This window comes from Hordeum vulgare, chromosome 6H (genome assembly GCF_904849725.1).
Source record: "Hordeum vulgare subsp. vulgare chromosome 6H, MorexV3_pseudomolecules_assembly, whole genome shotgun sequence".
Classification (NCBI taxonomy): domain Eukaryota; kingdom Viridiplantae; phylum Streptophyta; class Magnoliopsida; order Poales; family Poaceae; genus Hordeum; species Hordeum vulgare.
In genome coordinates this window covers 498679973-498691879 of record NC_058523.1, presented here as the reverse complement: position 1 = coordinate 498691879, position 11907 = coordinate 498679973, and the positions used below count along the sequence as shown (strand labels likewise).

Sequence of the window (11907 nt, the reverse complement as noted above, 5' to 3'; positions counted from 1 at the left end):
TCCTTGCTCGGCAAAAACCTAGTTTTTTGACTCCTCAAACCAGAATATTTGGTCCCAAACCAACTTCCTTGTGAACAACACTTAGCATGGTGACACATGACCTTAGCATGCCTATGTTCCTAAACTGTCAAACAACCTCTATTTCCCACAGAAGATAGCTACCCTCTTTCCCTGACCTACATCTCAAGTGTGTCGTTGTTTCTCAACGTCCAAAAAAAGTAAGTCCTTGTTTTTTAGGCCACCCACATGAGGATTCGTCTTTACCGATCTTGACGGGTCGCTATGGCTCCGTTCTCCTAACTCGGCCCACCTCTCTCGGATAAGACACGTCCCTGTTTGCTCCACAGTGCACCATTCGGTGCCATGCCTCCTCATCACGGTAGTCGAAGAAGAGGTGGTGGAGGTGGCCACTATCTAGCATCGTGGTGGCACATTGATGAAAAAGAGTTTTCATCCGTTTCATATATAAAGCGACAATCACAACATTACAAATGAGGCACCGATACAAATACACGCCATCATTACGTACAATGCACACGTTCAAGGCAAGATACAAAGATGCCGAACACCGACACATCATTTCACCGACGACCAAACAAACTGCATATGTGACGCAGCCGCCAAGGAGGCCCAAAGCGATATCCTCGAACTTTATGAAGGGGGCCATCTAGGGTTCGAAACCCTTCCCTCGCAATGCACCCAGTGGTCGTGGCGTAAGTTCGGTGATTTCTGATGCATTTCACTGACTTCCTCGAGCGCACACTTTGAAAGTTTTGAGAACTGAATTGCACTGCCCGACATGTTCAATGGCTTCCGGTGTATTTCATCTACAAATCTAGGCAAGATCATGCGAGTAGAGGGTGACATTACCACCCAATCTGAAAGCCAGCCTAGCACTGTATGTGCACATCACATCTGTTTGCAGTTTTCTGCAACAGGTAGGTTAAGCCGTTGTTGCACACTTGTCACAAACCTGCTCCCACAACAGTATAATACAGAGCCGATGGAGCTCACTAAAAAGAAGAAGAATTGTATAGTAGTACAGAAAGCTGAGCTCCTCTCGTTGTGCTGCGCCTAAACAAATAAATAGATCCTCCGCAATGCAACAGTAGATTACGCGCGTATTCTTTTTGACAGGATCAAGATCGGAAGGTGGTGGAGTGTACGTAGCTTTACGAACACCCAGTAGATAGATCATAGACTAGAGCACATATCCATAGAAAAGCTCCACGGTCCACTTCCTTGAAGATACCCGTGATCAACCACCTCAATCAGGCAGGCCCTCATTAAATTAAATCCCAATTTTTTTAGTCCTGACGCTACATGATCTTGCCTCCAACATGGCCAAACAACACGACACCGCTGCAGGCTTGCAACCAGCACGGTGCTGCTACCGTTTTGGCCTAAGCTTTTGTTGTTACAAGTTGCCCTGTCTTGTTTATTTGGGCTTGAGCTTCTTTCAGCGCCGGCACCAACCGAAAGCTGGACGCCTCCGTCCGGGCTTTTAAAACTTGCACCTAAACAGACAGCTCGGTCACTCATCACAGCCTCAAGCTTCACAGCAAGAGCAGAGGAGGGAGAGGAAGAGGAGGAAGAAGGAGCTTCACGCACAGGCACAGCACGGCCGCGATGAGGGGGAGGAGGAGGGGGAGCAGCGGCACGGCCACCGACTTCCTCGTCTGCTTCCCGCCGCGGGCGCACCTGGCGCTCATGCCGCCCAAGACGGCCTGCAGCCCGTCGCGGCCGTCTGCGAGCTCCGAGCGCCGGCACAGCACCAGCGGCGCCCGGCCGTCGTCGTCCAGGGTGGCCGCCAATAGGAACCCGAGCCGCCGACACCACGCCGTTGACGTCGGCGAGGACAACGAGCCGACGTCGCCCAAGGTGACGTGCGCGGGGCAGATCAAGGTCTCCCGGTCGGCCAAGCCCAAGGGAGGCCTTGGCGCCGCCGGTGGGAAGAAGAAGGCCACGTGGATGCAGGCGCTCGGGATCAAGAAGGACGCCCTGCCCTTCCTCAACGCCCTGCACGGCGCCTTCCGGCTCAACGTCTCAGGCTGCTTCGGCAGGTTCCCCGGCGCCGTCGTGGAGTACACATCCGGGGAGGAGGACGAGGAAGACGAGGAGCAGGTGGGCCGCGCGGGGAAGGAGACGGATCGGCACGGGGATGCATTGGCCAAGTGGTTCATGGTGCTGGAGGAAGGGAAGAGGGTTCCCAGAACGACGCAGGAACAAGAACTAAAGCCGGGGGAGGAGGACCAAGAAGACGCGGCGCCGCCGGCGAACGCGCTGATGCTGATGCGGTGCCGGTCGGCGCCGGCGAAGGGGCTGGCGAGGAGGCTCGGGGTGGCAGACGCAGGGGAGGACGAGGAGGCCAAGAGCGACAGCAACGAGGCAAAGGAGGAAGAGGCGGAGAAGGAGAACCTGGTGGTCATGAGGTACCCGCCCGACTTCTTCCAGGTATCCATGGACATCGCCAAGGAGACATGGATCGTCGGCGGGGACGACTCGATCTTACGCTGCCGGAGCTGGAAGAAATGAACGACGATGATCCATTCCATCCTCTCCTTCCGCGAACAATGTATGTGTGTTTTTCAACGTTTTGCTACCCCGATCCTCTGCCGATTCTCCTTCTGAGAGCAGAGTCGTTGCTACGATTTGCGTATGGATCGCGTAAAGGATTCGATCAGCATGTGGCAGATTTGGTTCAGAGAAGGCCAGCGTGTAGGCCTCTCAGCAAAACATATTCTGCTCTGTAGATATTGCTGTGTTTTTATTAGGGATCCCTTGCTATATTTTTACCTACATATGCATATATATATATATGTACATGGTGAACAGTACCTGCAGTATGTGAGGAGTAATACGAGTGAAGTGTATAGCTCCCAGCCAGTGTGCAACTTAACTTTGGATCTGAGATGGAGTTCTCTAGCGATTTACCTTAGTACTCTTGTTTGCATGATATAAGCATTAAGGCGTTAAGCTGACTGTACATGATTTGTTGATTTCTGTTTGTATACCTGGAAGAATTAATTTGATGTCACAGCTTTGCCACCGCTCACCTCATATTAGCTGTGAGAAAATGAAACGATCTTGTCCTTTTATGAATACCGGATGTCCGGTTCAGCGACAACGTCTCTGTTTCTGAAAGTACAATTGATAGTCAGAAAAGTCCAGGTTCATAACAACAACTGTACGTTGTGTATGGCCAGCTGCAATCGCTGTCGGTACTCGGTATATATGTTATCTCATGGATCTGAGCAAATAGATTGATTAGAAATCTTTCTTTTTCAGGAAAGTTTAATTAGAAGTTACTTAGAGCAATTCTAGCAGAGTCGCCATGTGTATCCTGTCATCAAAGTAACGGTCAATGTAGTGATTTTGGGCCAAATGACACTCTAGCAGAGTCGTCATGTCTCCCGGTCTCCATACATTGTAAAGCTCCTTCTATAATTGTTAAAATATGTATCAAATATTATGTGTACGAGTCAGTCTGTAATTAGATTTGTATTTAGCAGAGGGTTAGCCGGTCACGATAGAAAACCATCAATCATCACGGTTTGATGCCGACTTTCATGCATCCCTCAAACCATTTGGCCACAACCCGAACAATAATACCCTTGCTTTTTTTGTTGAAATAGGCTCAAACTTATGTTGTAGCCTCTGTAAGAATTGATCTGTGAAAGCGTGCCTACGCCTTCGTAGAGGAGCCGCGAGTATATATTGATCGGTGGGACAGGAATCAACCTTGCCGTGGTTTGCAAGAACTCTGCCGATCGTTAGGATTCAGCAGATAAGGATAGACAATTTGAATAGGAGAGATAGAGATAGAGAAGGTGGTTTAAGATTACAACTTAAATATATCTAAATCTAACACCCTTCCTTAATCTAAACTACCTATCCTAGATTAAGATTGTTCTTGAATGTTTCAAATGGCTTGAATGGAAGAGCTTTAGTGAATCCGTCAGCAACTTAATCTTTGGAAGGAATAAAGCGTATCTCCAACTCCTTCTCTGCAACTCTTTCTTGTACAAAGTAAAAGTCTATTTCAATGTGCTTGGTTCTAGCATGAAAAATAGGATTAGCACCCAAGTTATCACACCATAAACACGAAGTACGATGTTGATTCACACCCAATTCCTCAAGCAAAGAATTAAGCCAAATGATTTCAGCAGTAGCATTTGCCAATGACTTGTACTCAGCTTTAGTACTTGACCTTGACATTGTTGCTTGCTTACTGGCACTTCATGAAATAAGGTTAGAACCAAAGAAAACAGCAAAGCCTCCTGTTGATTTTCTATCATCACTACAGCCTACCCAATCTGCATCAGAGAAAGCACTAACAAGTGTAGAATTGGAACGTCTAAAATGTAGTCCCAAACCTATAGTATGCTTAACATACCTTATAATCCTTTTAACAATTGTCCAATGAACAGAGGTGGGAGCATGTAGATATTGACATACTTTGTTAACAGCAAATGAAATATCTAGTCGTGTCAAAGTTAAGTATTGCAAGGCTCCAACAACACTTCTATATTTAGTGCTTTCTTCCTCTTTAAGTGGATCCCCTTCATGTGCTGACAATTGTTTCGAAGAGGATAATGGTGTGGGTGAAGGCTTGCAGTCCTTCATTCCCATCCGAGCCAAAAGTTCAGTGGCATATTTTTCCTGTTTCAACACTATGCCATCTTGATCCTTCTTAACTTCAATGCCCAGAAAGAAGTTTAAATCACCAAGATCCTTTAAGGCAAATTCTGAACTCAGGTCACGCAAGAGAGCATCAGTAGAATTCTTTAAAGAACTTGCAACTATAATATCATCAACATATATGAGCACAAAAATAACAGTATTTGCCTTGTTATATATAAAGAGGGATATGTCAACTTTTGATGCAATAAAGCCAAGATGTTTCAGCTACACACTCAACCTGGAGTACCATGCTCTAGGTGCTTGTTTTAAACCATAGAGAGCCTTGTCAAGTTTACATACATAATGAGGGTTTTGCTTGTTTTCATAACCTCGTGGTTGCCTCATGTAGACCTCCTCTTCCAGAACACCATGCCAAAACGCGTTCTCTACATCTAGCTGTTTTAAACTCCATCCCCTGGACACAACAATGGCTAGCACAAGTCTTATGGTTGCAGCCTTCACAACTGGACTAAAAGTGTCCTCATAATCAATACCGTAACGCTGCTTAAAACCTTTAGCAACAAGACGTGCCTTATACCTGTCAATGGAGCCATATGCCTTTCTTTTGATTCTATACACCCACTAAGTCAATGATATTCTTCCCTCTCTGATTTGGTACCAAGTGTCAGGTCTTGTTCCTCATGAGTGCACTATACTCTTCATCCATGGCCTTTTTTCATTTTTGATCTCTTAATGCATCATCCAGTCTTGTTGGTTCACCTGAAATACACAACATGCCATATGATATGGTACCATCCGTCCTTAACTTAGGATTTCTAATACCTTTTTATAAATGAATATGATTGTGTCATCCGCGTATTGTAGTATGGACACTCCGCCCTTTACAAGGTGTGGGACAAGTCCTCCTACTTGGTCATTCTCTTTAGCCCGACCAATAAGGACTGCCAACATATCTTCTACTATGTTTAACAACACGGGAGACATGGAATCTCCCTGTCTCAATCCCTTATGTGTCTGAAAATAATAATCTATGTCATCATTAACTTTAATCCCAACACTACCTTTCTGAATGAAAGCATCCACCTGATCCCTCCATGATTCGTTGAACCCCTTCATACGCAAAGCATGTTGAAGAAATGGTCATTTGACCTTATCATACGTGGATACGCCTTCTTGAAATCCACTTTAAAGATAACCCCATCAAGTTTCTTTGTATGGATTTTGTACAACATTTCATGCAAGACGACGACCCTTTCTAGGATATGTCTTCCACGCATGAAAGTTGTCTGAGTTTGTTGGACTATCGAATGGGCTATCTGCGTCAACCTATTTGTGTGCCAACCTTTGTAAAAAAACTAAAACTCGCATTAAGCAGACATATCGGCATGAACTGCTCGATGCGAATAGCCTTCACCTTTTTTTGACAACAACGTTATTGTTCCAAAGTTAAGGTGGAATAGATGTAACTGACCATTAAACAAATAATGGAACATAGGCAAAAAATCATCCTTTATAATATGTCAACCCTTTTTATAAAATTCCGTCGGAAATCCATCTGGTCCCGTTGCCTTATTTTGCTTCATTTGCGCTATTGTGTTAAACATCTCTTTCTCTGTAAACGGAGCTGACAATACCTATTTCTCATCCGAACTGGGCTGAGGAATGCCACCCATTGTGCTCTCATCCAGAGAAACAAAATTCTCTTCGGGTTCACCAAAAATGTTCTTGTAATACTCGGAGATGTATAATTTTAGGTTCTCATGTCCTACAATTATATCCTCGTCCTGTTCAAGTTAAATTATTTTCTTCTCCCTATGCTTGCCATTTGCAATCATGTGAAAGAATTGTGTGTTATCATCCCATGGACCACCTTCCTTACCTTTGCTCGAAGGGCCCATTTCATCTCCTCCTCTCTTAGAAGAGTTTGCAACTTTTTCTCAGCCTCAATCTTAATATTCCTATGACATATTAAGAAGTGTAGACTTTGCTTTCACATCTAACTCATGAGCTGAATAAGTCTCTTTTTTTCCACTTTGTAAATGTCATTTTGATTCTTGGCCCAGCCTCTCAAGAACTGGCGCAAGTGTCTAATTTTTTTTATCATCTATCTATACTAGATGACCTACCGGATTCCCTAGTCCACTAGGATTCAAACCCTCGTGTTCACATTTATTCCTGGATTTATTTTAAGATTTTCGACGATGCGCATTCAGTGGGAATAGACGTTTCTCTCAATGACGAGGTGCCTACGATAACTTCGTAAATTTTAAGATGATATGTCAGCTCAGTCTCTCAAAAGTGTTCATCGTGATAGAGTGTGTGTATGTGCGTTCATAGAAATGAGTGTATGCGCATTTATACGAGCGTTTGCATCTATACTATGTTTAGAAAAAAGAATTTAAACTCTACTACATCCCTAGACAGGAACGCATACCATGATTAGCACACAGCCTGTAATCACATAGGGCAGCACAGAAACATTGATGTATGCGTGTTCTCTCCAGTTAGGTTTTTCATTTTCATTTTTGGAACGGATTCCAGTTATGTACTCCCTCCATTCCTTAATATAAGGTGTATAGTGTTTTAAGAAAAAATCCGAAATAGAAGGTGTATTGTATCGCACCACTCATTTGGATATTTGTTTAAGGGATTTAATTACATTTCGTTATATCAGACAAGCTGCTCTATTTTCTAATGTCAATTAGCCACGTATAATCTCACCCAAAACTTGCAAAATTTTCACTTCCCGTGCGTTCTTTAATTTTCGTGCCAAAAATTATACACCCTATAGTTAGGAATGGAGGGAGTATATGAATGAAGTTGTCTGTTCTAAGTTCAGCAGAAGGAAGCACACATTCAGATACTCTGCTTGGAATGAACATTCATCTTAGTGTACAGCTGTTCCGTCTGTTCCGTTTCAGAGGCAAACTTCAGAAGTCTTGGGCGCCACCACCGGCGCCCCACACCCGAACAAACCAACTAACTACACATCACAAACAATGGAGCGAGTAGTGTTATGTACAGTTCCATCACTTCATCCTCTTTCTGTAGTTCGGTGTATGTTTAACAACAAAGCGAAAAAAAGGCACACAGGTTTGGCTTAAAACAAGCCGCGCAACGGCGCGTGCAGAGTCGCTTTGCCTCTTCAGAACTTGCTGCTGATTTCTCCGTTAGCCGACAGAAGCAAACAAACCTGCAGAGAAGAATAGACTAGTGTTACGACTAGCATGCCGATGCTTTATTCTAAAGAAGAATCGGAAGACGCCCTAACACCTACGCCGGCGAGGAATCTGCCTGGTTTTCAAACCGCCTTTGGTTTCTTTTCATCTGCGCGTGGTCATCGGATGATGCCCTAACACCTACCGAACCAACTAAAATTAATAAGAAAGATAAAGGTGCTGAACTAACTGAAGCACATTTCTTGCGGCCGACATTTATATGATTGGTGCTGAAGAAGTAACAGAAGAGACCTTGATGCTGCTGGTATGCAATGTATCTTAGAATAGTATCTACTCCTATTCAGTATACAAACAGTAAGCATCAAGCAAGTCTGTTCAACATTCTGTGTAGGGTCTGAATTTTGTAAGACAGATGATTCCGTCAACTTGTAAGAGCAGCCGTTCCTTTTGTTGTAAAACTACTGCGTACAACATTTGGTTCCTAATGCACACTTTCATTAGGACTATGGTGATGTCCACCGACTGGCAGTTGAAGCATCAATAGTGCGAGGAGTAGCTGAGAGCAATTACCTGACGTAGATGCTGTTGCTGCCCATCAATTCCTCTGGCTCTTGAGCTTGACTTCAACCTCCGCGAGGGCCTTCTTCACGTCCTCGTTCTCGGGGAGCTCTTGGATCAGCACCTGGTAGTCTCTCAACGACGCCTCCCATCTCTCCAGCTGACAGAGCACACCAAGAGTTAAAAACTATGACGACGAAACGGGCTTGAAACTCGTGCAATGCAGCAAAAAGCATGTGGAGATGGAAGACCTTGACGTTGCAGTCGGCTCGCCGGAGGCGGGCCTTGCTGTAGCCGGGCCGCACGGCGAGCGCGCCGTTGCAGTCCTCGACGGCCTTCTCGTGCCGGCCGAGCTTGGCGTGGCACGCGGCGCGGTTGCAGAGCAGCACGGCGCTGCCGCCCTCGCCCTTGTCCAGGCCCTCGCTGTAGGCCGCGCACGCCTCGGCGAACCTGGACGCCTTGAAGAGGTCGTTGCCGCGCTGCCGCGCCGACGCCACCACCTTGGCGCGCCGGTGCACGTTGGCGGTCTCCCGGCTGCCCGGGTCCAGCTCACAGGCCGTCTGCGCCGTCGCCACCGCCTCCTCCAACCTTCACGAGTTCACGTGCATACATGCGTCAGAACTCAGAACAGAAGACAAAGCCATGCATTTCGCCATGTCGCCAAGCAGTGCCATGCATGCCACTCGGGATCACAAGCAAACAAACCTTCCGGCGGCCATGTCGACCTGGGCTCGGACCATGAGAACGTAGGCGTGGGCGGTGGTGCCGAAGGTCTTGGCGGACTCGTCGACGCCGAACCTGAGCGCGCCGCGGAGCGCCGAGTCCGCCTCGTCGTGCCGCTGCAGCTTCAGCAGGGCCTCCGCTTGCAGCGCCATCACCTGTCACGAAGATGAAGTTCAGACGTCGTGCCACCCACGCACGCACGTACGCGCGCACGTTGACGCCACTACAGTTGGCGATAGCGTGCTCGTCTGACACTAGGTACTGACCTGAGGGGCGCAGTCGGCGCCGTCGGAGACGGCGGCCTGCGATTCCTGCAGCACCGTGATCCAGTCCCTGACCTTGCGCGCGTCGGTGCACTTGGCGATGCGGCCCTTCACCGACTGCGCGCGGGAAACGTCGGCGCTTACAGAGTCCACGGGCGACTGCTTCAGGTAGTTTATGGCCTTGTCTGGCTCTCCTAATCTGACAACGAACGCGTAACCATGTAGTGAGCATATATCGATCACCTCATAGTAATAAAGCGTCATAACAGATAGTATAATTTTCAGTCCGTTTAATCAGTTCCCAGTGTGGGAAACTTAAAATTGAGAAGCATTATCCTCTTTCAGCTTGCAAATTGAGTAGAAGTTTATCAATCATTGTCTGGACTCTTGAAAAAGATGGGTAAGAATGCTTGTTGAGGAAGTGATTAGCTACTGAATTAAAGCACCAATCATGGATGAAAAGTTCACAAAGTGCTAGAGTGATTTGAGGAGGGAGGTTTTGCTCATGCTAGACCTGATAAATAAACTAACCAGTAACCGAATGTTGATAGCATAAATTAAGCAGCACATGTAGGCTACAGATGAAGGAATCCAGGCCCTAATTATCGGAAAGGTCTATTCCATTTCTTCGGGGGAACGTCAGAGGTTTCCTAGCAATAACAAATTAACAATACAGCTACACTTCTATACTACCTTCGGATGATATGTGTATGCAAAGCAGCCACGCCATTATCTAATTTCCCGACCTGTTCGTTAAGCATTTAACTAACATTTGGTTGCTAGCTAGCCACCGTAGTGGCTCTCCACGAAACGTCACTAGGTGGTGAGTTCAATTCAGATTCCAAAATTATTATCAGCTAAGACTTCCTGATATCAGTTCAGTCAATTGGCGACCACGGTGAAATTTATGAAAAAAACTAGTGCTCGCGTGATCGATCAATTCACCATTTGATGGCAGTTATAGCAAATTACGGGAGATAATTAGCAGCAGCTGAGAACGGTCGTGCATTTTGCATTGAATCGCATTGCATCAATCGATAAACAATCGGATTAGGGACGGCGATCAATGCGGCCGGGTGCCCTACGTGCGCATGACACCAACGTACCTGAGATACAATCCGCCGAGCCGGTGGTGCGCGCGGCCGTAGGAGGGGTCGATCCGGACGGCCTCCTTGCAGTCGGCGACGGCGTCGATGAGGCGGCCGAGCGCGGCGAGCGCGGCGGCCTTGTTGCTCCAGTACGCCGGCCGCGTCGGGTCCATCATGATGGCCTGGTCGTAGAGCGCCACCGCCTCCGCGTAGTGCCCCTCACGGTACTCCTCGTTGCCCATCTCCTTGAGCTTCTCCGGGTCCGTCCGGTGCGACAGCGCCCGGCACAGCTGGTCGGCCGGCTTGCTCACGATGTTGCCCATGCCGGAGAAGGCGTACCCGTTGCTGCCCGGCGGCCCCGCCTTGGCCCGATCGTTCGCGGCCGCCGCCTTGGCGCTGCGATCCAGCGAGCTGCGGGCGGACGCGCCGGTGTTCAGGTTGCCGAGGTTGCGGTGCATCATCATGTTGCCGGAGGTGGCGCGCATCATCTGCGTCGTGCCCTTCACCCTCTGGTGGTCGTGGATCATCTTGTCCAGCTCCGCGGCCATGCCGGTGTACTCCACAGCAGGCGACGCCGCCGCCGCCTTCGCCCCACCATTCATCGTCCTGTTCGGCCTGCTCTTGTCGCCCGACGGACGCTGCGCCGCCTGGGCCGCCGCGCCGTTGATCTGCGGCTGCAAAGGCATGACCTTGGGGCGGGGCACGAGGGCGGAATCGTCGTGGACGCCAGCCTTCCGCTGCGCCGGGTTCGCCGGCGCGGCATCGCTGTCGGCGGCGGCGGCCTGTGGGGACCCGTTGATCCGGGAGAGGGAGGACATGGAGGCGGAGCGGCGGCGGCGGAACATGCCGCTGTAGATGCCGAACATGGCGCAGCCGGACGGCGCGCGGCGCGACTCCGTCATGGCGACGGCGAAGTTCGCGACCGCTCGGCGGTTGGGCCTGGGGGGGGAGGAGGAAGGGTGAGGATCGAGCCAAGGAAGGGCAGGAGGAGATGGTGGCCGTTGGCTCCTGCGCGCAGTCTTGGTTGGCAACGAACGACGAGGTTGCGAACTTGGGGCAGGCAGGAATGTGGGGAGCATGGGGAATTTAAATGGGAAATATTACACGAATCCCCTTGTCTTTTTGGGGGTTCATCTTGTGGGCCCTTCTGGTGTAAGGTTCCGTTTCTTTCCTTTTTCTCCTCCAATTCCCAAGTACCGGTTTCATACTCCCTTCCTTTCAAAATATAAGGTGTTAGTTTTTTTTCAAAATGATATACATGTTTGTTGGAAAAAATCATACATGTTTAACCCATTTTTAGAAGAAACAAATAAATATCCACAGTACCAAATTATTACATTAAATCCATCGCGAAAAGTATTTTTATAGTTTCTTTATTTTGTATTGTAGATGTCAATATTTTATTCTACAATCTTCATCAAACACAAATTTGACATGCATGAAAATCGATAC

General features: G+C 48.0%; 2 protein-coding genes across 2 annotated transcripts; one reads left to right on the top strand and one right to left on the bottom strand.

The window, feature by feature from the left end:
* Nucleotides 1-1541: 1541 nt before the first annotated feature.
* LOC123402474 lies at nucleotides 1542-3048 on the top strand. The gene has a single exon (XM_045096397.1). The coding sequence runs from the start codon at nucleotides 1630-1632 to the stop codon at nucleotides 2533-2535; it is 906 nt and encodes a 301-aa protein (XP_044952332.1). The 5' UTR covers nucleotides 1542-1629; the 3' UTR covers nucleotides 2536-3048.
* Nucleotides 3049-7478: 4430 nt separating this feature from the next.
* LOC123403033 (TPR repeat-containing thioredoxin TTL4-like) lies at nucleotides 7479-11497 on the bottom strand. The gene is made up of 6 exons (XM_045097011.1): nucleotides 10474-11497; nucleotides 9371-9566; nucleotides 9087-9259; nucleotides 8633-8969; nucleotides 8394-8541; nucleotides 7479-7837 (listed from the first exon to the last, which is right to left on the bottom strand). The coding sequence occupies exons 1-5, from the start codon at nucleotides 11355-11357 to the stop codon at nucleotides 8419-8421; spliced, it is 1713 nt and encodes a 570-aa protein (XP_044952946.1). The 5' UTR covers nucleotides 11358-11497; the 3' UTR covers nucleotides 7479-7837; nucleotides 8394-8418.
* Between the last annotated feature and the right edge of the window lie 410 nt (nucleotides 11498-11907).

What these genes read in the sequence shown, in the direction of transcription:
- LOC123402474 (XM_045096397.1), top strand. Translation starts at nt 1,630, where the DNA reads ATGAGGGGGAGGAGGAGGGGGAGCAGCGGCACGGCCACCGACTTCCTC.
- LOC123403033 (XM_045097011.1), bottom strand. Translation starts at nt 11,357, where the DNA reads ATGACGGAGTCGCGCCGCGCGCCGTCCGGCTGCGCCATGTTCGGCATC. An exon ending in CTCGGCGGATTGTATCTCAG is followed by an intron (nt 9,567 to 10,473) that starts GTACGTTGGTGT and finishes GTTCGTTGTCAG; the next exon opens with ATTAGGAGAGCCAGACAAGG. An exon ending in GCGCCGACTGCGCCCCTCAG is followed by an intron (nt 9,260 to 9,370) that starts GTCAGTACCTAG and finishes TCTTCGTGACAG; the next exon opens with GTGATGGCGCTGCAAGCGGA.